Source organism: Trichosurus vulpecula, chromosome 3 (genome assembly GCF_011100635.1).
Source record: "Trichosurus vulpecula isolate mTriVul1 chromosome 3, mTriVul1.pri, whole genome shotgun sequence".
NCBI classification, from domain to species: Eukaryota; Metazoa; Chordata; class Mammalia; order Diprotodontia; family Phalangeridae; genus Trichosurus; species Trichosurus vulpecula.
Window position 1 is genome coordinate 144,298,040 of NC_050575.1, and position 25,619 is coordinate 144,323,658.

Here is a 25,619-nt window from a genome sequence, read left to right on the forward strand (position 1 = left end):
CTCCCTCATCAACTCATTACCTCATTTTGCACAGCACATCTTTAAAATCTTTTCACTCCTACTTAAACCTCCCAAGATTCCCCTTCCCTCTACCCTCTCAGCTGAGAACCTTGCTTCATACTTTACAAAGAAAATTGAGGCCATTTGCCATGAGCTCCCTCTTCCTCTTTCTTCTTCATCTCACATGCTTTCTGTCACTATCTCCACTTCTGTCTCACATGATGTGATGATGTTACTTCTAAATATGGCTAACTCCTTCACTTGCTCAAGTGATCCCATCCCATATTGTCTCCTTCAAAGATTCCACCTTTGTTATTCTCACACTATCATTTGTTTTCAATCTGTTTACTGTTTTTTTTTCCCCTACTGGCTATAAATAAGACTGTGTTTCCTTCATCTTGAAAAAAACCCTTACCTCACCTGCCCATCCCTACTATCAAATATATATCTTCTGCCCTTTGTGGCTAAATTCTTTGAAAAGGCCATCTGCAATAAATGCCTCCACTGTCTCTCATTCTCTTTTTAGCCCCTTACAATCCAGCTTCCAACCTCATTATTCCATTGAAACCACTCTCTCCAAAGTTATCAGTGATCTCTTAATATTCAAATCCAATGGCCTTCTCTCAATCCTCCTTCTTGACCTGTCTGAAGCCTCTGACACTGTTATCACCGTCTCCTCTATGACATTCTCTTCTCTCTTGGTTTTCAGGATACCACACTCTCTTGGTTCTCCTACTTATCTGCTGCTCTTTTTCAGTATCTTTTTGCTGGATTCTTACCAGATCACACTCTACATGAGTACTTAGTACTTAGGTGAAGATGAAGAGATGTCAAGAGTCTGAGCCAATCATGTCTCAACAAATGTCTCGACACCTTTTAAGGAAAAATTATGCTAACTTGCAAGGAAGTAGGGATTAGAATATTGCTCCTATCACAGATGGTATCAGTATGCTATCAGATAACTATTCATCTGCTGAGTTTCCTGGCCTGGAAAATGGACAGATTTAGAATGTCAGGTGGCTAGAGATACAAAATACTAATAGATTTCATGGATGAGTATTTGTTCAGTATGAGAAACGCACAAAGATTCTTATAAACATGATTATAAAATGGGCATGCTTAATGAAAAAAAGAAGAGAAATACTGATTTTTTTTATCATTTGCTTTTATTCATAATCATATTCATGGAAAAGTGCTAATATATGAGTTGAAATTTGTTAAAATGTTATTACCCACATAAGTTAAGTCTTTACTATGCTCTGAAGTAAAAACCAACTAGGTTAAACTACTGATAGATTCTTAAATGGCAAAGTGATTTGGCTTAAATGTTGCTTATAATTTTTTAGCATCCTTCAGAATCTTCCCAGGTGATCACAAGGGACTAGTGAACTCCAAATTAAGTCCTTACTGTATACAATGAGATGTGTTTATCAGTAACTGTGCAAGACAGGAAAAGGAAGGATCTCTTTAAGAGATTTTGAGTTTTCGGTAATGGGTCCTTTATAGCAAATTGGTAAATATGATACAGATTTTCCAAAGTAAGTTAAGATGTATGGTTTGGACTAGATGGAAGCTGTGGTACCTTTCAACTTTAAAATCCATGATTTTTCAAACTATAGGGCAGTGAATTTGGATATTGCCAGCAAAATTCTAGTACACATTATTAAAGGAATGCTTTCTGAGTACTTAGAAAGGAAAGCAATGATCAGTAAATACCAGAATTTATCAAGAAATCAAGTCAAAGTAACTTCATTTTCTTCTTTGATCAAGGAATGACCTTGGGACTCCAGAGGAACCTTGTATCTATCATATGCTAAATTTTGCCAATTATTTTCAGTCCCTCACATTACTTGTGGACCAGATGGATATATGTGGATTGGATGATGAGATAGCTAGGTGCATTCAGAAATGGATGAATAAAGAAGTGATTAATGATTAATATCAACCTCAAAGAAAATCTTTAGTGGAGACACAGGGCTCTCCTTGGTCTTAGGATTTTCAACATTTTTATTAATGACTTGGCTGAGGGTATAAATAGCATGATAATCAAATCTGTAGATCTGTGGGAATAGCTAATACTTTGGATCACACAACTAGGATAAAAAAATCTCATTAGACTAGTACAAAGGACTGGAACTAATACAATGAAATGTAATAGTGATAAATGCAAAGTATAAAATCTAGGTTAAAAAATTAACAACATAAGTACAGGATGGGAAAGACATTGTTAAATATATACGATGTGGGGGCTGCTAGGTGGTGCAGTAAGTAGAGCACTGGCCCTGGAGTCAGGAGGACCTGAGTTCAAATCCGGCCTCAAACACTTGACACAATTACTAGCTGTGTGACCTTGGGCAAGTCACTTAACCCCAATTGCCCTGCCTTCCCCCCTCCAAAAAAATATGTATGATGTGAAAAAGGACTGGGAGTTTTAGTGGACTGTGAATGAGCCAACTAGTTGCCATGGCAGTAAAAACTGGTTTTAGGGTAAGCTGGAGGCTGCAGTTTCATTGACCCTTATTTTGTCTGAAGTACATAAGGAGTGGTGTGTTCAATTCCAGGCATTGAATTTTAATAAAGTATAATGACAAGCTAGAATTTGTCTAAAAGAAGGTAACGAGGATTAATTACTGAAGGAACTGAAAACTATGCTATACAAGAATTATACTGGGATATACAGAAAAACTTTCTATATTAGGACTGTCCAAAAGAAGAATGTAGTATCTCAAGGAGAAGCAAGTTTTCTGTTAATAAAAGTCTTAAGGTAGCCTTAGAGGTAGCTTGGTGGTGAAATCAATAGAGTATTAGATTTTGAGTCAGGAAGATTTGAATTCAAATTTCACCTTAGATACTTACTAGCAGTATGACCCTGGGCAAAGTCACTTAACCTTGGTTTGTCTCAGTTTCCTTTTCTGTGAAGAAGGGATAAGAATAGCACCTAGCTCACAGGGTTGTTGTGAGGATCAAATGAGACAACATATATAAAGCTCTTTGCAACCTTTAAAGTGTTATATAAATGCTAGCTAATAAAGGAAATGCTAGATGATCACTTGGAAGGGATATTATATAGTGTAATTGATTTCTTCTCAGATATAGGATTGGACTAGACGATTTCTGAGATCCATTCCAACTCTGAAATGCTGTGATCATATATGTCAAAATCCCTGCCTCCAATTCCCTCTTCAATCTATCCTGCACACAGCTGCTAAAGTGATAATACTAAAGCACAGGTCTGACCAAGTCACTATTCTGTTAGAGAAGACTCTGGTGGCTCCCTACTGACTCTAGCAATCAAAAGAAACTTCTCTGTATGGCATTCAAAGCCCTTCACAATCTAGCTCCTGGCTACCTTTCCAGGCTTATTACCCATTTTCTCCTTCATATATTCTATGATCCAGTCAAACTGGCTTACTGCTATTCCCTGTATGTACTATGTAGGCCACTCTTGCCCCTAAACATTTAGATTCCTTTAGTTCACCTCAAAGCTCAGCTTAAGTGCTCTCCTTAACATGAGACCTTTTCTGATTGCTCCCTTACCCCTGCCCTGTTGGTAGTTTCACATCCCCTCATCCCCTAGATTACTTTGTATATGTTTTTAATTCACTTACATGTGTACATGTTGGTCCCCACAAAAGAAGGTAAGCTCCTTGCGCACAGAGACTATCTTACTGCTGTATTTTTTCTTCCTAGCTCCAAACACAGTATACTTCGTAAGCAGTGAATAAATGTTGATTTATTGAGTGTGATGGGTAGATAAAAATAGAGTTAGTCTGGTCTTCTGTATCTTTATCAAATGTAGGTTAATGAGTCAGGAGACCTTATAATTCAAATTCTGCCAAAGACACTCTGTACCCGAAGGCTATTAATCTATTTCTCTCTCTTTCCCTACCTGAAAAGTAGAAATAATATTCCTTCATATGTTCTTTCTAAGGAAAAGATATATGCATTAAGCATATTGATGACTGTAACATACTTATTTTATAGTACCCTAGTATAAACAACAAACAAGATTACCTAGAAGGGAAGTAAAGTTTCACTTTCATTAAGATTTTCAGGGAATGGTGTCACTTGCTTCTTTGAAGGTTAAACAGAAAAACTTTTCCTGCACTAGATAGCAATGTTTAGTCAACATATTCTTGGGTATTTTGCAATTTGTCAGTTATTGTGCTATTGATGGAGAAACTTTAGGAGACTAGCTTCATCTTTCCTCATCACAGGATTTCTAGAGTAATTCCAGATATTGTTTTCTTTTCATCTGTTCTCTTTTTTAAAGGGGAAAAAAATTCCTAAGAACACTGTGCAGAAAAATAAATAAATTTTGAGACCAGCTATTTTAGGTTTGAATGTAATATAAATTGAGTGTGATTATTTCTTACTTTTGTTTTTTATTATGATTATGTAGTAGTAACTACATGCTAATATGAAAGGATGTCTACGCTGGGTTCATGTGGCCTTCTAAATGGCATTATAGGTCTCAAACCATCAGCTGCTATTCCCAGTGTACTGTGGACTCCCAGGTCAGAGCAAAGTCGGGATAATCAGAAAGAGACCTGCCTTTGACTTCAAGCTGGGTGACATGGCAAGTTACTTGACTGGTCTAATTCTCAGTTTTCTTGTCCATAGAATGGAATAATAATATTTATACAGTATCTCATAACTTTTTTTTCCTGAGGAAAGTACTTTGCGAAATTTAAGTGTTATAGTAATGTGATGTATTATTGTTCAAGTTTTGGTCCCTACTATTAAACTGATGCGTGACCTTACGCAAACTACTCACTAGGCCTGTAAAATGCGGAGCTCATACTAGATAATTTGTAAGGCTTTTTTTTTTTTTTAGATCTAAAAGTTTGTGAATCTACGAGGGGCAGGTATTTAAACAATCTCCTATCCAAAATTCTTAAGCACCTACCAAACACATTTCAGACACTGCTGTAGGCACTGGGGATACAAATATGTAAGTGACAGAGGGAGAATTTACATCTAGCTGTAGAAGATAACGTGTATATATGCATGCATACATGCATGTAAGTACACATAAATACATACATGCACATACACACACACACAAGTACAAGGTTATTTGAGGGAGAAGGTACTAGTAGATGGGAGTATCAGGACAGACTTCATAAAGATATTGGAATTGGAGCAAAATCTTGAAGGAATCTAGGGATTCTAAGAGGTAACGGGGTGGGAGGGGTGAATTTCAGCAATGGAGAAAGATCAATGCAAAGACATAGATATGAGAGATGAAGCATCATGTACGATGAAGAGTATGAAGGCCAGTTTGGCTGGAATGAAGTATAAGTGAAGCTTTTGGTTATTTATTTTTATTATAAAAACAAATTAAATAAATGTGTGGCCAGATACAAATGGCCATAGGGAATGTGAACTCTTACATCATAGTTAAGGGTGGGTAAGGCTAAGATGATGAAGGAAAAGAAATAGAATAGGTGGGATAGTCAAAATCCACAGTATCTTTTTCTTCATATCTGGGAGGTGATTCAGATGAAATATATGAGGCACGTGAATTAGTTCCACAAATAGCATGTATAGATTCAAGATCTCTGTAAGAGACTGCTCCTTGAACCTCAGGAATTTGGGTCCCTTAATTAAAAATACCATAACACGACAGTGGGTTCTGACTCAGAGGCAAACTATTAGATGTAGAGCTATATTCTGTCATTATAGGTGATGAAGCATCAGAAAAAAAATGGAGGTAGGTAGGAGTGGAAAGATATGTATATAAAATCATAGAAAAGGCAAAGGTTTTTTGGTTTCTGGTAGGAAATCCATAATTGGGAATTCAAGGAATAATACTATAGTCATGAGTTTAGATTTCCTTTGATTTTTTGAATAGCTTAAAAATAGGGATGCAGCATGCTGCAGAAGGGAAAGAATGCTGGACCTGGAACCAAAGCACATGGGTTTAAATCTCAGCTCTATCACTGAATACCTGTGTGATCCTGCACAAGTTACATGACACTTCTAAACCTGTTTCCCAATCAATAAAACGTGGGAGTTGAGTCAAATGACTTCTGAGGTCTCTTTTAGCTATTCCCATATGTGTGTGTGTGTGTGTGTATAAAATCCCATACATAAAAATATTATATACATGTATATAGTTACGTAAGTAATAACAGAGTTTAAAGGTAAGTTGGGGCCACTTGTGAAGGGCTTTAAATAATGAAACAGAGGAGTTTTACATTTGATTCATAAAGTGACAGGGAACAGAAAAGGATTTTAGCTGAACCTTTTATCCAAAATTATTTTTATTTCCAAAGATGTTCAACTTTAGAATTATGGGACTGACTTGAGCTCTTGAGGAAGAGAACAACAAAATATTTAAGGATTATATTTGTGTAGCAATAACATTTGGACTATAAAACAAAAGAATGAAGAGAGAGGAAATGTTTGGATGTACTATGGAGAATACATGTGGTATTGATATAAACAGTATACAAATGATTAGAGACTTCAGTAAAATCAATAAACATTCTTTAATATTTAAACTATTACCCTTAGGCTACTTCATGAATAATGCAGTACTATTAAATGATAATGAAACTTTTAATTTATCCATGATTATAGTAACTGGTTTGGAAAAAGAGAGTTGAAGAATTGCAGTGCTGGTAGGGACTTTAGATGTTCATTATTCACTTGTACTACCCAATTTGGGAATTCTTTCTATGTTATCCTTAACTGATTGCCAAGTGGTCATAAGACTTTCTGAATGTTCCTAACCAAACTGGGACCTTGCAAATCAAATTGAACCTACAGCTCACAGAAAAGGGAACATTACTTGGTCTCTGGTGGGAAATCCACAACTGAGAACTCCAATGTTTTTCTAAAAGGGTGAATACTAGAGTCATGAGGTTATGTTTCCTTTAATTTTTGGAACAGCTTAAAAATAGGGATGCAGCATGCTGCAGAAGGAAAAGCAAGTTGGATCTGGAACCAGAGTCTGGGTTTAAATCTCAGTTCTATCATTTAATATCTGTGTGACCCTGGGTAAGTAACATTATACCTCCATACCTGTTTCCTAATAAATAAAATATCGAGCTGAACTAATTGATTTCTGAGATCTAAATTTCTAGATTGAGATGTACAATCGATGACTCTCATGAATTGTTCAATTGGAATTGTGTCTATCTAGTTTTTACCTAACATGGTCTTACGCAAATGAAAACATGAAAATATTACGGTTCTAATCAGCTTTCTTTGGGGAAGAAGTTTGGCCAAGCTTCAATATTTTGAATGCTTAAATGTTATGAAATGGCTAATGCAAACAGTATGGAAACACACAACAAATATTTTTCATCAAACCATCAAATTATTATACTCTGGAAAAAACCCTAAAAATAAGGGAAACTTATGATGTACTTCAAATTTGCTTTCTTATGTCCATTTTTATAGACATTTGTGTATGTATATATAACTATTCATATACACACTCATACACACATATATCCTGGTTAAGAATTTCCTTCTAGGTATATGGCAGATATGTTTAGTACATAGGATCATGAATTTATAATTGAAAGGAATTTTAGAGGATATCAAGTCCAATTGCCTAGTTTGTGGCAGATGAAGAAACTGAGGCACAGAAAGGTTAAATGACTTTTCCCAGGGTCATCAAACTAGTAAATATCTGAGGTGGGACTTGAACACATACTGACTCCAAGTCCAGTGCCCTACTACAGTATGCTGTTGCTCTACTTCATAGATTTATAACAAAAATAATCCCCATTGTTATTTTTTTATTAAACAATAGTTATATGACAGAAACATACATCATGTAGGAATAATCTATGTGAAGCTTCATGTGAATAGATTATACAATTGCTGAACCTCAGGCCATGGTCTAAACTTGACCTCATGGGTTTTTTTTTCTTTTCCAACTGCAATGGTGCTAGAGACATTGTGGACACTTTCCAGTACCCCAGAAAAGTAACCAGAATTGATTTTATTAAATGGAATGGGAAAAATCTTATACTTTCTAAAGGTGGGGGAGGAAGAGGGATTCAAACAAATAATCATCCTTACCAAAGTCTGCAAATGCTGACTGACCAACCAGCTTCATGTTTTGGGGCTTCTGAATTATGTAACTGGCAGAAGAAAAATTTCCATCCTGTAAACACAGATATAGCTACGTTAGAAATGCTGAGAGCCATCCCTGAAAATATAAATAAAAATGCTACTCTAATGTCTCATGAAGGTGATCCAGGGTCCTACAACCCCATCTCAGAAGAGGACAAATCTTGGAAGGTTGTACAATGCTGGAAAAGCTTCAAGTATTGTCTTAGCAACAGACTAAAATACTTTTCTGAGACTCAGTCTAGCAAGTATGGGGAAGTTCATCACTAGCAGGCTGCTACTTGGTGATAATTCTCTGGTCATGATAACCCATCATCCTTAGTCCTGGGTGGCCCCTTAGTCTTCTGTAGGGATGTTGGAGAATGGCAGGAGCATGGTGGAAGGTTCCAAGAATCATACAATTCTAAGACTGTTTACATTCATTAAGTCAGTTTTGAGTACTTAGAATGTAAGATCCTTGTCTAGGGACCAACTAGTGGACACACTATTGTAGGAAGAGAACTGCATTAGTCTGGACATTCTAGCTGTAAATGAAGACAGATAGCTTGTGAGTTCTCGTTGTAGGGGTAAATGAAAGAGTTGGCCAAGGTGACCTTAATGTATATCTCCAAAGGCAACAAGAAGCATCATTTCATGGGGTAGTCAGTCATCTTGTAACTGCCAATGTCAGGGACAAACATTTTCAAAAGAATCACCATGAACATTATGTCAGTCTCTGAGCCTTTTACTTCTTGTACAGGATGAGGAGACAGACATTTTTAAAAAAATCTGAAAAGACCTTCCAATGAAAGAAGCATATACTTCAGTAACTCAACGACTCAATACAAGGGTAGGCATAGGAAAGTAAAGTGAAAAATATTTAGGAAAATAGTTCAGGAATAAGAAAAGAGAAAAGCCAAAGACTTGCAGGCTATATTGTAGCTTCATATTCACGTAGCATGAGCACTTCCTCTGATAAAAGTTAAGTAGTGGCAAACAATAATATTACAAAAATGAACGATTATATTTTAACAAACAAGAAACAATTACTGATGGAGTAGTTTTCCATTGGCTTGAAAAAAAAAAAACCAAGGATTAAAATCAGGAGCAAATTAGAAAAAAATAACGAGAAGATATAGTATGCAATTAAGGCAACTCTAACCTGATCTATTTAAACAAGTAATTGATTCTCCCTAAAGGGAGAAATTAACAAAAGAACAAGTATGCACCCACACTATCAGCATTTGTTAATAAGTTTAATGTATAAAAATCCATTGCAATCAAGAGGAGACATCAAAAGACCAAGAAACCTCAATCAGAAAACATCAAGTCTTCTAGCTAGTGGACAAATGTGGAAGCCAAAGGCAATATCACCTTAGACTATAAATGTGTTTGTAAAATATTATGGAAAAAAATGGTAAAATGTTACGAGCAGTAATGACTCATAAAACAACAAGAAACAGTAGAGGGAAAAAACAAGTTCAAAGAAAGCTTGACATATGACTCAAGTAAGCCATAGCATCAAGAGAACATATGTGAAAAGTTGTCACATACTGCATCTGACCCCTCATCTCCACTCATATAGCCACTATCCCAGTTCAGGCCTTAATTGCCTTTTCCCCAAACTATTAGCAAGAACTATGGCTTTCCCTGTCTTAAATCTCTCCCCACTGCAACCCATCCTCCACAAAGCCACTACAGGGATTTATTTACTTAGAGTGCAGGTCTGACAATGTTATTGAATAAACTCCAGGGGTTTCCAACTCTTTCCAGAATCAAATATAAATGTATCTGTTTGGCATTTAAGCTCTTCACAGCCTGACCCAGGCCTACTTTTCTTGCTTTATTACACAAACTGGCCTCCTTGCTAAGACACTCCAGCTCCCATCTCCATGCCTTTGCTCTCAATGCCTGGAATGCACTCCTTCTTCATCTTTCTATGCTTCCTGGAATCTTTGGTTCCCTTTAAGACTCAGTTCAACTACTATTTTCCGAAACTTCTAGAAAATAAAATTGTCAAGGCAGAAAAAATTGTGGAAGCAGTTTATGGATCATCATTTATTTAAGCACTGATTGTGCTAGGCTTTGATTTCTAATTCATGTCAATTTGGGGGCAAAGAGTTAAGAGTCTTCTGCATGTAATTTGGATTTGAGGGCACAAAGTGATAACAAGTCATAAGATGACCAAAAGAGAGACGAAATGGAGAGAGAGAAAAGCAGGTAAAGGGATGGGAACCTATATGTGTATATTTATGTGTGTATATCTATGTACATATGTACATATGTGTGTATTAATGCAACAAATACTCTCAAGGAGTTTAGTTTGAATAGAAGACATAAAAAGAACATATGTCTATACAGAATAAATACAAATAAATACAAAGTACTATAGTTAAATACAAGGTAATTGAGGAGGAGGAAGGAATGAGCAATTGAAGAAGTCAGAAAAGGCTTGATATAGAAGGCAGTGCCTGAGCTGCATCTTTCAGGAATAGAAATGGTCAATAAGATAGGTGAGAAGGATAGTGAGGCACAACTAGCATGAAGACACAGGGATAGGAGATGGAACTCCATGTGCAAAGAAGAGAGAGACCAGCTTGTTTGCATTGTTGAGGGTGGGAGGAGGCGCATGGTACAAAGAGGTGGGAAAAATAATTCTGGGCAATGTTCTGAAGGGTTTTATAAGCTAAACAGAAAAGTGAATATTTTATTCTAGGGGCAATAGGAAACCATTAGACTTTAATGAGCAGGACAGTGACATAATAAAATTTAAGCTTAATGAAAATTACTTTGAAAGCAGTATGGGGAATAGACTAGAGGGAGCAGAGCCCTGAAGCTGTCTCAATCCCTTGACATCACCCCCTACTTCAATTAGAGGGTCACTGTAATAACCTAGGTAAGAGGGGGTGAGGGCCTGAATTGAGGTGAGAGCTGTGTTGGTGGAGAGAAGGGATTGATGAGAGAAATATTATGGAATATATATGGCAAGATTTGGCAACTGATTGGATATAAGGAGTGAGGGAGGATGAGGAGGTGAGGATTAACTCTAAATTTACAAACCCGGGAGACCAAAAGAATGGTGATGGCTTGAAGAGAAATAGGGAAGTTTGGAAGATGGGTGGTGGGTTTGAAGAGAAAGGTAATGGGTTTCATTTTGGATCTGTTGAGCTTGGAATGTTTGTAAGGCATGGAATTTGAAACATCCAATATAAAATTGGTAATGGAGGACTTGAGCTGAGGGGAAAGACTGGGGCTGGATATATAGAGCTGGAATAACTGGAACAAAAATTAGTGAACCCTGGGAAACTGATGAGGCGAGAGAGAGAGAGAGAGAGAGAGAGAGAGAGAGAGAGAGAGAGAGAGAAAGGGGGTGAGGGAGAGGGAGTCGAGTAAGAAAAGCTGGATACCCAGGACAGAGTCTGGTAACAGCCACAGCAAGGGAGCATGATTTGGATGATGAACCAGCAAAAGAGACTGAAAAGGACTGGATAAAATGGTAGAAGGCAAAGTACTAGAGAGTAGTGTTATGAAAGACCAGGGGATAAGGGTGGTCAACACTGACAAATCTAGAATGTAGTAGATAAGTAGAGAAAGAACATGATTGAAAAAAGTCCACCAGATTTGCCAATAAAGAAATTACTGGGGGGTGGGACAGGGGCTTGCTTGAGCTCTCCCCCAAACCCCTCCAAATACTTGTAAAAAATGACTTTAAACAAATTCTAATGCAGCAGAACCCACAAAATGACAGAATGAAACAAATTTCCAGCCCAAGACAACCTGGAAGGTCTACAAGGAAAGGTCTGTTGCACCAGTCTGAGAGAGATGCATAGTCCAGTGTAAAACATGCCAGCACAGACCAGGCCCCAGCAAACCTGGAGCAGGCCTCAGGGGACTGAATCACTGGCAGCTATGGTGGTTTCCAGACTTTTCAAACCACAAATGCCAAAGATAACTTAGAAGGTCAATTAAGAAAGGTCTGTCAGACCTGGGTGAGAGAGAAGCACAGTCAGGCACCAGCTTGACTCCAAGCTTATAAGGTTGCGTGTCTGAAAAGATAAAAGTACTATTAAAAAAAAAGTGAATTTATAGGTTTTCTGTGAAAGATAATGAATTCAACTTTGGATATGTTGAATTTGGAACCCCATAGATGATTCCAGTGGAATTAACCAACAGAACTAGAAATATTAAGACCAAAGTTCTGGGTAGAAATTGGAACAGAGACAGGGTCTTTGGATTTGAAGGCACAAAGTGATAACAAGTCATAAGATGACCAAAAGAGAGACGAAATGGAGAGAGAGAAAAGCAGGTTGATGATAGAATATTGTTATATGAAAATATAAATGAATATAATAGAAATATACTATTATACTGGTACTAGGGGTCAGGAATGATAGAGATGGATATATGACAATATATAAGCTAAGATATATGTATTAAAACAATATATATACAGGAGATATAATTTTACTCATAGTATCAGTGATTCTGTTTGATAAATGAGTACTGGAAGAATTTGTTTTTCCATTATAATGATCTTTATTTCTTGCATTTTACTACCCTAGAAGTTAAACTATGCAGCCTATAGGAAATAACTTTTTATTATTTTGTCACATAGCTTAATAAAAAGTTAAAAACTGTGTACATTCAAATCAGACAAAGAATATGTGTTTTTATTTATATATTTCAAAGGTGAACAGTAAGCTCCATGAGAAAAGTTATTGTTTAATTTAAATTTTATCTCCCTCAGCCCAATCATCTATACATATATATATACATACATATATTTATATACATAGTAAATAAGTGTTTAATATATGTTTGATGAATGAACGAACACAAAAATGAAGCCTAGTATCATTGTATTTCACATTCGAGGATTTCCTTTTTCCATGTTGAATTCACAGGACATTCAATTTGACATGTTCATTTCTCTTTACATTTGGATAAAAAGATTAAATCCTGGGATTAAAAAATGGTTTCCAATGGATGTCTCCCTACATTAGTGTACTCAGTTGATGAGGGGAATATTTATAATTGCCAAGTTACTATAAAGTCTCTAACATTATTTGTAAAACTTCCTAAAACCAATAAATCAATAAATGTTTACTGAACACCTACTATGTTTAAGACATTGCACAAGGCTGTGGTAAAATATAAAAAAAGTTGTTATATATTTTTGATAAATCTTATTGCCCATCTTTTAGTTACTAAAACAGTAAGGACCATGGAACCAATTTAGACAAAATAAAGGATTACTTAAGTTGAAAATGATTGAAATTTAGGAAATTAAGACACCCTGTTTCTACCTTAAAGATTTCAGTAGGCCTCTGATGAATTATTCTTTTATGATATGTAAAAATTACATGCAAAAACCCCTCAATTTGGGTAGTTTTTTTAAGGCAAAGTTCAGAAACACATTTTACTGGGAGAAACAATTCAATCCAGTCAACTTAGCAGTAAGCTCATATCTAAATCTAATTTCTTTTAGTCATGTTTAAACCAGACTAAAAATATATAAGCCTGGAGGGAAGGAGGGGAAATTAGTCCCTTAAAAAGATTTTTCTTCATAAACCATCATGCTGACAAATTAAATGACAGTAACCTCTTAGAACAGCTGACAACACTGCAGGAACCCTGTTAACATGCACATTAGGGTAGACTGATTGGTTTAATTGGCAGTTGTGCTAAAAACCTGGAGAGGAATTGATGCTGAGTGAATCATTTCCTTCAGCAGTTTGAATGCAACAATACAACTACAGGCTCTTAATGTCTGTTCTATTTATTTCTGAAACCAATATGAGGGTGATTACTTTGATTATATTTCCTTTAGTTATGTGTTTTTGCTGCAAGTCATGGTTTTAAAAGGCCCAACTTTTAAAGATTTCTTACCTTATTTTCCCATATCTCAAATTGAGAGGTACTGGAACCTGATGTTGTAGTAAGGAACAAATCTGGAAAAGAAAAGTTATAATTGCAAATTTTGATAGCCAATATGATATGCACATTCACAACAGAGAAAATAACTTTTATGGTCATCATAGACATGAATGGATAAATTGAAAAAAATCTGAACAGGCTTAGTCTTATGGTAGACTTTTCAGAAGTAAATCCAGTCTTATTTTTCATAACCCAATGTTCATTTAAAAAGGACCAATATTATATGTAGACACACCAGAGGATTTGATAAATTTTCCTGTCATGTAACACTGTGACATTTTCTGTTTTAAACTATTCCTTATAAAAAATGAAATATGAAAATGTCATGCTAATGTTTAAGCCAGATAAAATCTTAACATTTTGAGATATCTTGTCCTATTACAAGATGCAATTATGTGAAAATCCTAAATATAAGATAATAATACAAAAAAAAACCAGCAGGGAAGTAGCACAGTGTCATGGAAACAACATTGATCTTCATGTTAGGAGACCCTAATTCAAGTTCTGGCTTACTAGTTGGATGCACAAGGCACATTAGTCCCCTCATCTACAAAGGATGATAATAATGCTTGCCCTCACAGGACTATTGCTAGAAAGCAGAAGATAAATGTGAATATGTGAATAATTACTATTACTTTGAGGTTTACCAAATGCTTTTAAAGTACCTGTTAAGGAGGGGGGAGGCAGGAGGGGTAGTAAGAGTGAGAGCGGGAAAGGAAAGAGTGAGAGAGGGGTGGGAGGGAAGTAGAGGGACAGAGGGTGGGGGGGGGAGAGAGAGAGAGACAGAGAGAGAGAGAGAGAGAGAGAGAGAGACAGAGAGAGAGAGAGAGAGAGAGAGAGAGATACAGAGACACAGAGAGAGACAGAAACAGAGGAGGGACAGAGAGACAGAGACAGAGAGACAGAGACAGACACAGAGAGAGACGGAGAGAGAGAGAGACAGAGGAGGGACAGAGAGACAGAGACAGAAAGACAGCCAGCCAGAGCCAGAGTGCCCCGCCCCCCCCCCCTTCCCCGAACAGAGACAGAGAGACACACAGAGAGAAGACTTCAGTATAGTCTAAAGTTCAATCTAGGGCTATTTGTCTAGAAGTTCTATCCTGCTCTTCCCTTAAAGTGTGGTTCACAAATCTATAGCAAAAACTTGCAAAATAAAAAAAAAAGATTATTTTTACCTGGAGACAGAACATAATATAAGAGTACTGATAGCGAATAAACAAGATTTAAGCATAAGTAATGCCATTTTGCTAGGCAGCAATGAGGCAGGAGAGAGGGAATATGTATAGAAGGACAAATAAAGAAAAAGAAGTTTAGAGACAAGTGACTAGCCCAGAGCCAAACAGTTACTTAGCTTCATATGTCATTTAAAGTCAGATATTTCCTAATTCTAGCATTCTTTCCACTATACCATGTGGCCTCTGAGTGGAAACAACAATTTCAACCTTCCTCCTCCACTAAGTTAACATAGAACGTTTCATATTATCAAAGGGAGCACAATTGGAAAAGAACTTTTCATTAATAAGACTAAATTTAAGATTTTTGTGATTGAGATTCCTCATCTGTATAGTCAGATTAGCAACTGTGGAGTGCAGATAAACATGTAAATAGTGAAAACTTCTGAGTTAATCTAAGTTAATGTTTGTGTTATTGAAATTTACAACTGATAAAGATAAAAGTATTATTTTCAATATATTTCCAGTGATTTTCAATGAGCATTAAGTAACATACATTTGAAAAGCCTAGATAATGCTTAAAATATATTCCATTACTTTTAGTTCTCTTTCATATACCTCTAGTATGATTTATTTTTAATACTTTTCATCCCCTGAGGGTTTTCTTCCACCTATATGCTGTAACTAGTCTAGCTTATAGAGCTTTGTACCTAACAGTTGCCAAAACAGGATGAATAGGAAATGGACCCATGATGATACTGGTATAAAGAACTCTTGCACAAGAAAAGTCCACCTGAACAACACACTCAGCTAGCATTAAATCTGAAGTTACACAGCATGTGAGACATGGATCAAAAAAAAAAAAGATCTTGTTAGACAACTTCTTAAAATTTTGAGTCACATGAAGTTTTTTCCTTGTGGATAGTAACAGTTATAATAAATTTGTTCTACAGAAAAAAACAGAACTTTATAATATTACTTTAAAAAACAATAGGAATGTTGACAGTCAAATGAGACATTCTGTTATGGTCATGGACAGCTGAACTCCAAAACCATTCCGGTAGCTTTGTTTACTATAATGTCAGCATAAAGACAATATAATGGCATTTTTACTGAGGCCTGACTTAAAATAATGGCCTGACTCATTAGAATATTAAAACTATATTAATTTACATGCTTTTAAAATGGAAATTAGTCAGGGTTTATGTGTAATCCTGGTCTGCTCTGAAGAAAAAAAATCATATTAAGCTTATTTAGAAAACTGTAGTTTATACATAGTTTTATTTTATGTAGCCAATTAGGATGATTAAAATAATTATAAAAATACATTGATAATCCCAGAGACCTAGGAAAGTCAAATATTACTTAAAGCAGCATTAACTAAAAACTTCAAACTCATAAATCCTAAAATAGTATTGGTAAAAACTCTCAATAAGTTTAAATTTCTTTCAGTGGTCTCATAACAATACTGGGAGATACTTTTGTCTACTGAAATAAAGTGGTATTCTTAGGCAAAAGTGATTTTTTAAAACATAATACTCCTGAAAGTAGACATGACAATGAGTACTCTGTTTAGAAAAAAGAAAACAACCCAAACAAACCAAAACCAAAGTCCCTTCTCCCTTGCTCCCTACCCCCTGACTTCAAAACAACAGCAAAAGACATAACCTTTAAAATATGGCTATGTGTATATTTCTTTCTTCATGAACATGTACATATAGCTACACAAATAAGATGTATATGTGTATGTATCTGTGTATTTCTTGGAAATATATGACAACATAAAAATAGCAATTCTTCAATACAATTTCACATGGAAATTCTAAAGATGAGTTAAAGCCAAAGTACTTCATTAAAACAAAAGTAGGATTGATTACAGTGAATATTACATTAGGAATGTTTAAAAGCTGCTGAGATTTCTGAATGATCTAAAAATGGGCAGTCATTAGCACAGGAAAGTGCATGAAGGATTAATGTATGCCACACTGAGCTGGGCCATTTGTTAATGAATTACAAAGAATATAATCAGAAGAAGCTCTGTGCTTTGCTCAAGAAGCAAAATCTCCTTCTGAAGGTGGGGGTGGGTGGGTGGACAGGTTAGTACATTATGCAATTTGAGTGAAATAGCTTGAATTAAAAACTTTTAAGACCACAGAAAAAAGTATCTTGCCAACATCAACAATGCATAGGCTTAATAACTACACAGGCCACTTAGCTTTTTAGATAAATTACTTCCCAGCTACAGACGGTATCTCTAACACTCAATGGTCAGCTGTCTCAGAAACATGTCCCACTGATAACAAGTTAGTATATGGATATGGCTTAGTGGCAACTCATCAATATTAGTGGAAAAATAACTCAAAATGCATGTCCTATTGGTAGAAGTTCAGTAGGAAAGATAAATAAATGAAGACCTAGGACATTTCTCCTCTCAGGTTACTTGACATATATTTGGTAGATCAAATTTTTAAAAGGTGATGCATTTTAAACAGAAGGGAAATGAGGGAAAGGGAATAAGCATGTATATAGCATCTACTATGCTCCAGGCACCACGTTAAACACTTTACAAATGTTACTTCATTTAGTCTTCAGGACAACCCTGTGTGGTAGATGGCTGTTATAACTATTTTACAGTTGAGGCAACTGAGGCAGATACAGGTTAATTAACTGGCCCAGGGTCACACAGCTACTCATTGTCTTGGGTCATATTGGAACTCGGGTCTTCCTGACTCCCGGCTCAGTGCTCTATATAGACACTGTATCACTTGGCTTGCCATTTTAAGAAAAAACATAATATTCAATAAATTCTGTTCTGATATCTTTATAAGTTTTTAGTTTAGAAAACAGCAAAGATACTTAGGGATAGGGAAGTTCATAATAAAATATTTGTGATAGAACTCATATCTATGAGGCCCACAATGGATTAGGCCCATGCCTTCTCCTTATCTCTAGCAAAAGGGATTAGTTTTTACTAAAAGGAATCAAAACAGTCTTAGGAGCTGACTGGTCTCTGTTTCCCTGATGGAGTTTCCTGGTCACCTAGGCTTTCATAAAAAGTTCTACTCATGTGCAGCTGGGCCTCCCTCTGACTGGGTAGATTTCTGAAGACCAGGTGAGTTACTATATCCTCTTTCCATGCTCAGCAGAAACATTTCTATATGGAGATGAAGGAGGCTGCGTACAAAGAAGCTGAGTGCCACAGTATCATTGTTACATGTCCCTGCCATATTAGAGCAAAGTAAATTTCCTTTTGTTAACTATTCAACGAGAGTTAGACTTGAACTAAGAAGAATGCTGACTAATGTTCACCTAACAGGAAGTGAACAAATTTTCAAGTCCACTACTCAATTATGAAAAGGTTATAGAAAACACAAATGATTAAGAAGCAAATGTAGAATTTATTAAAAACTGAATCACGGGCTTGGCATGGTAGCACATGCCTGTTATCCCCAGCCACCTGGAAAGGTGAGCTTGGGAGTTCTGAGGTATAGGGAGCTATGCTATCAGGTGTCTGCATTATATTCAACATCAATATGGTGAACCCTGTGAAGCAAGGGGCCAAGAGGCCCAGTACTGATATCCTATGGATATCAGCAGAGGAAATGGACCCATGAGCAGCCCCTGTACTACAAGCCTGGGCGAGATAAGTAGAAACAATATTTATTGAAAGAAAAAAATCCGGTTCTATCAGTAGGACATCACAAACTTTGATAGAAATAGTAGATTAGAATGGAATAAACCACTTAGAAGAGAATTTTTGTCAACAATGCAACAAAGTTCTCACCCTCCTGCACTGCTAAGACATTTCGCACTTAACAAAGCTAATGAAAACACACTCAAGGACATCAGCTGCAATGATAATGGATAGTGTCACTGCCATTCACTACAAGAAATATTCCTTAACACACAGAAAATCACCCATGAATTTGTGGCAAATTCAGGATATAAATCTGGAACTCTAGGTACCCAATTCAGTCCTTTTCCATCAGACTATTCTGCTTCAAATAAAACCGTGAAATATTCTATCCACGTGCAGTCTCTTCCCCAGAAACTACAGACACATTCAAATAAGTGTGTACAAAAACATTAAATGGCTTATGCTTCAATTATTTCCATTCATAGCTTGAAAAGATTAAGCTACTGCATTTTAATCTTCACCAACTGCAGTACAGCCTTCCTTCAAATGAAGAGCCCTCTGGTTAGAGTTGGCATCAAAAAGAAAGGAAGAAAATCAACATTTATGGTTTTCAGGGATTTTAAGTATTTTGAGAAACAATTTTTATGCAAATTTTAAGCATATGAATACATAAATGGCAAGATGCTAATAAAATAAAAATTCAGGTTAATGACTACTGGAAGAACAGGGATTTACAGCTATCTTTCGACATGTTAATACTATGATGGCAGAAAGTAGTTACAAACTCAAATTTTGATTTATGTTTTCTCAGAACAAACATCCTGATGACATAGGAAATGTATTTCGACCAATTTTTTTGAGCATGCAGCAATTGCATTTTCAGCATGTTTCTCCCCCACTTCCTGGCCTACCGGTGAGGCAATCCGTGGATTCTCTTGATTGGCATTTTGTTTTCTGTGTTTAGAAGTTCTGAGTAGTTTCCTTGTATTATTTCTTGCAGTGTGGTGCTCAGGTTTTTTCATGTTTTCTTCTGGGAGACCCATGATCCTTAAGTTGTTTCAATGCATCCTATCTTTGAAATCAATATGTTTTGTTTGTAGAAAGATCATGTGAAAGATCATTAACATTATTGCTTTTTTGCTTTTCTCCAAGACTGTCCTTCACTTCTATACATTTGTATTCCCAATAATTTTTTGTTTTGTTTTGTTTCTGTTCTGCCAGTTATTTCTGTTGTGCAGGCCACAAACTGCTTTCACAATTCATATTTCTTTCTTGAAGTATTTGGGAACATCCTACTGTGGTTCCATGCTCTCTTGGGAATTCATAGAGTCCTCTGCCTCATTAGGGACTGATTAATTTTCTTTTTTCTTACAATATTTATGCAGAGATGTTTGGACTTTAGATGTCCTAGGTTATTAATATCTTCCTTGTTGATTTATCTGCTTGTGTTCAAGGTCTTTAAATGTGTTTTTTTCCTCCTGTGATCTTTGATAATTTCAGTATTTTTTTCCTTATATTACCAATTGCTGACTTTCTGACATACTCCCTTCTGATGGTGGATCCCTGAGGGCTGGACTTCCAAGCTGTCTCAGTCTCCTCCTTTGCAGGTGAATTCACTTTCCATTGGCTTCAGTCCCTTTCTGAAATGACTTTGGGGTGGGAAAGAGGCATCATAATAGCACTTTGGATTGTCACTATTAACATAAAATTGAATTTCATCGACCTTCTTACTGAGTTAAGAATCCTACATTTCTCTAAGCTGAGAGAGAGCTAAGGCTGAATGATAGTCAGGAGATCTGAGATCTACTCAGCAATTCCCTTGTTGTAGTTATAGTCTCTGCAGGCTCAAATTCTGACTCCACTCTCTTCTACCTCACCATTCTGTAGCAACAGGCAACAGAAATCAACTTTTCAGTCTTCTTCCCAACTCCTAGCCCCCAAACTTTTTGTGAAGAATATGGAGATACAGGAAAACAGAATAGTGTTCAGCCACAGAACTAGGGAACAGTGAACTGAGTCAGGGTACTAGTGTGTAGAAAACACCCCCAGTAAGAATAGGATTAGTATCCAGCGAGGACAAGTTCTGCCCCTTCCCCATCATCAGGATTTTTATAGATCAATAACAAAAAAAATCAGAAAAAATAGAAGAAACAACTATTTACAAAAATAAAAAAATACCAAATTTCTGGGAATTAAGCTCTCAAGACATATGCAGTACTTAAAGTTAACTCTAAAAGTTTTTTTTACCAAAATAAAGAACTTAGCTTATACTTTCCAACTGAATTGGTAGATATAATGCTACACTGATTAGAATACAAATGGCAGACTTTATAGAATAACACAAAATCATACCAAAATTTGCATGGAAGAACAAAGGACCAAGAGCACCAAAGGAAATTATAAAAAATAAAAAGACGGAAACCAGACCTCAAATTATACCATCAAATAGTGATTATTAATCTATTTGGTACTCTATGTAGAAATGAGAAATGGTTGAGTTGGACTGTGTTGGAGAAATTGCACAGTACACTTTTAATAATCCCAAGCTTCTTCCTCAAATAAACATTTAAAAAAAACAGCAATACTCTTTGATCTTACTGATGTGGGTATTCCTAACAATGCTGACTCCAATGATACATGATTGCCAATTCTGACTCTTGTCCACATTGTCTTAATAAATCTTTAACAGAGAGTCTACCCAAAGTACTGTGGGCTTCATATGGATATCTTGATATTCTGTGGCTACCACTGGAGCATGCAGGCTATCCTTCATCTATTCCTGTTTCTTGTTATGTGACCAGCCCATTTTTTTTCTAGTTAATACTTTTTTTCTGATACACATACCATGAGAATAGGGATGGTTTCATTCTTTGTATCATCAAAAGCTAACATAGTGTCTAGCATGTAGTAGGTATTTAATAAATTCCTGTTGTTTGATCAATTATTTATACTTCTTTTATGCAATTCTATACAATTCTTTGTTTGTAATGTGTAATAGCCTGTTCATGCCCACCATGTACTCACCAGTATACTCTGGATGATCCTCCGCTTAAATTCTTCAGAGACAACATTATTTGCTGATATAATTATGTAACATGACTGGATTAATTTTCTTTTTTTTGGTTCAGATCTGTGATATCATCAATGTAGGGAAGTTCCATTGTGCAAACACTCTCTATTATTTCACATCAGTAACTTTCTGTAACTTAGAGTCTTAAAGAGTTGCCTGGGACACTGAAAGGTGAATAGTTTTCCCATGATCCCATAGCTAGTTTGTGGGTTATGACCTGCATACTCTGAGGGAGTATAAACAAATCTGTTTATGTAGGATGAGGAATACAAGGCAAAGTCAATATGTATATTATCTTCTGGGGGTGACATTGATTGAGTAGCACATGTATACTCATCTACAATCTTTTTTTGTTTGCTTCAGTTTGCATACTTTTTAAATTTTTCAACACAGATTCTGGTCATTAAAAGTTTAAAAACTATATTAAAAGAATATATCATTTAGGATCTACTTTTCATGAATTATGAATGCAAAATATTTGTTACATGTCAATTCTAGTCGAGGCCAAGATGCCTCATAAGGAGTAAATATATTTTAATGTCAAGTCCAATGGAAGGAGGAAGATGTTAGACCTAGAAACAAAGGCTTCTTTTTTTTTATTTGAGAATTTGGTGTGTGAACATGAAAATCACTGCCTAAAGCAATAAAACCCCAAGTAGCTGGTTGTTAGCTACAAAATAATGACCGAACTGTTAGTTAATTGCCGTGAAAAGGAAAGAGGAAAATAGTTTTCTTTTTATGAGGATTATTAGTAAATGAAGAATGTTTGTTTTCTAATTACTCTATTTTTTTAAAGGTAACTTACTTTTCATAACTTGCTATACTGTCTATTGTTGGAAGAGAAATGTAGCCAATATAATTATGGCAAGCTAATGATCCTAGAAAATTGAGCATTATTTTAACTTATAGTATACAAATGTATCTGACCTATATGCATGTATCTTACAGTTGAAATGTTAACAGCTCTAAGGAATTTGGAGAGTGATTTTGATATTAAAATTTTTACTCCTGCAATATTTCCATTTGTTTTAGACTTTACCTAACAGGTAAACTACTGAAAGAGTCATACTCTAATAAAGATAACCCTCTATAAGGAAAAGTACACTGAATTTATGAAGATAACAGTTAAGAGACGAAAGCAAGAGGGGAACTGAACTGGGCTCCCTGAGGCATTTTCTATACATTAAGTGACCCTTACAGCACTGTATTTAAGTAGTCCAAACTAGTTTGTATATAACCTCTCTTAAATGTATGTATTAACTCTCTATAAGGGGAGTACAATATTCCAACTGTGGTACTATACTCAAGCCATCATGTCAGGGATGTCATCAGAGAATCTCACACACCACTATGTACATTTATCAATGGAAAGTAGTTTGAAATCTATGTAAGGCATGTTATGAATGTATCTAGGGGATGATATAAAATTTCATTCATAAATACTAAAAATATGAAGTCTGTGGCTCTGCTGCTTACTCCATGTATAGAAATCATTCTTTGTCAAATGAACACAAATTTCATAGGACATACGGAATCCGCATACTTTAGCCACATCATTTCTTGAAAACAGAGACAATGAAAGGAAAACTTAAACTCACTCCTACATGGACACCTCTGCCCATCTTCCCAATTTTCTCCCAATTACCATTCTTATTCTGCAGGTACTGCATGAGGATTTCTGAACCACACTCACCCAAACATCTCCGAGTGGTCCTAAGTAAGGAAAGGCAGGGAAAGTGCAGGAAGTTAGGTCAGTCTCACCAACCTTGATTCTCTAATTCATCCAGATATGTGATAGCTGCCAGCCTCGGGTACTCCCTGAAGTATTTTGTATTGGGACCTTCCATAGGTCAGGCCCCTGTATCAGTGCTGGGGACTAACTTGTCTGCATAGCACTGGTCTTAGCTCTTTCACTCCCAGTTCCAGACAATCCAAATAGAGACCCAGGCTGAAGCAGCTTGTGCCTCCTGGCAGTCTCCAATCACTAAATATGAGGAAAACTGCAACAGCTCCCAGTTCTCTATCTCTAGCGTTGACAAGAGTCTGAATTATTGCTGTTCAACAACATAGTGGGAAGGCCTGACTGATGTACACTTTACATGGAGCCACTTAACTGTCAGGTCTGTGAATATTAACAAAGTTGATGCACTGAGTTGAAATCATGGCCTCATTTGGTCCTCTTTTGCTCTCCCTCTCTATTATCTCACTTGGTGATTTCATTAGTCAGTCCATATGCATTCATTTATCATCTCTATGCAGATGATTCTCAGATCAATTTATCCAATTCTAAACTTTCTCCTGACCTCTAGTTTTACCTCTCCAGCTGCTTACTGGGCATCTTGAATTAGATTCCCATCCACGTCTTAAACTCAACATGTCCAAAACTGAACTTATTACCTTTCCTCCCAAGTTCTCCCCACTTCCCATCTTTCCTATAACTCTGGAGAGTACTACCATTCTCCCATTCACCCAGGCCTGATTCCTAAGTGTCATCATTGACTCTTCAGCCCCCATATCCAATCTAGCTGAGTCCTGTTGATTCTACCTTTGCAGCATCTCTAGAATAGGCATCTTTCTCTACTCTGACACAGCAACCACTCTGGTACAGGCCTTTATCATTGCACACCTTGACTATTACAATAGCCTTCTGATTGGTCTCCTTGCCTTAAGTCTCTTTCCATTGCAATCCATCTTCCACTTAGCTGCCACTGATATCTCAAGTGAAGGTCTGATCATGACATCCTCTTCTCCCTTTCTTTTCCTTCTTTTCCTTCTTTCCTTCCTTCCTTCCCTCCCTTCCCTTCTTTTTTAACTAATGAATATTTTTAGTTTTTTTATTTATTTTTTCCCCAGTTACATATAAAAACAATTTTTACCATTCATTTTTAAAACTCTGAGTTCTAAATTCTTTCCCTTCCTCCCTCCTCAATCCCCTTCATTGAGAAGACAAGTAGTTTGATCTAAGTTACACATGTATAGTCCTGCAAAACATATCCATAACGGTCATGTTGTAGAAGAAAACAAAGATAAGAAAAAACCTCAAAAATACAGTTAAAAAAAGTATGCTTCAATCTGTATTCATACACTAGCAGTTTTTTCTCTGGGGATGGATAGCATTTTTCATCATAAGTCCTTCAGAGTTGTCTTGGATCACTGTGCTGCTGAGAATAGCTAAGTCATTCACAATTGATCATCTTAAAATATTGCTGTTACTTTGTACACAGTATATTTCACTTTGCATCAGCTCATCCAAGTCTTTTCAGGTTTTTCTGAGAGCATCTTGCTCATCATTTCTTATAGTACGATAGCATTTCATTAAAATCACATACCACAACTTGTTCAGTCATTCCCATTTGATGGGCATCCCCTCAACTTCTAATTCTTTGCCCTCAGAAATGAGCTGCTATTAATATTTTTGTAGATATAGGTCCTTCTTTTTGTTTTTTTTAAATTTCTTTTGGGATATAGACCTAGAAGTGGTATTGCTAGGTCAAAGGGCATGCATGGTTTTATAGTCCTTTGGGCATAGTTCCAAATTGTTCTACAGAATAGCTGAATCAGTTCACAACTTCACCAACAGTGTATCAGTTTCATTTTTCTCACATCTACTCCACATTTGTCATTTACCTTTTCTGTCCTATTAGACAATCTAATAGGTATTGGGTAGTACCTCAGAATTGTCTTAATTTGTATTTCTGCTTTCAGCAGTGAGTTAACAGTATTTTTTTTT

The 25,619-nt window shown here is 36.1% G+C and overlaps 1 protein-coding gene across 1 annotated transcript in view; it reads right to left on the reverse strand.

The window, feature by feature from the left end:
* Positions 1-25,619, reverse strand: part of ITFG1 (integrin alpha FG-GAP repeat containing 1) — a 266,220-nt gene that overhangs the window by 150,473 nt on the left and 90,128 nt on the right. The window contains exons 7-8 of the mRNA XM_036751887.1: positions 13,963-14,024; positions 8,044-8,128 (exon numbers count right to left, since the gene is read on the reverse strand). Of these exons, the coding sequence (XP_036607782.1) occupies positions 8,044-8,128; positions 13,963-14,024 (147 nt within the window). The remainder of the gene's footprint in view (positions 1-8,043; positions 8,129-13,962; positions 14,025-25,619) is intronic.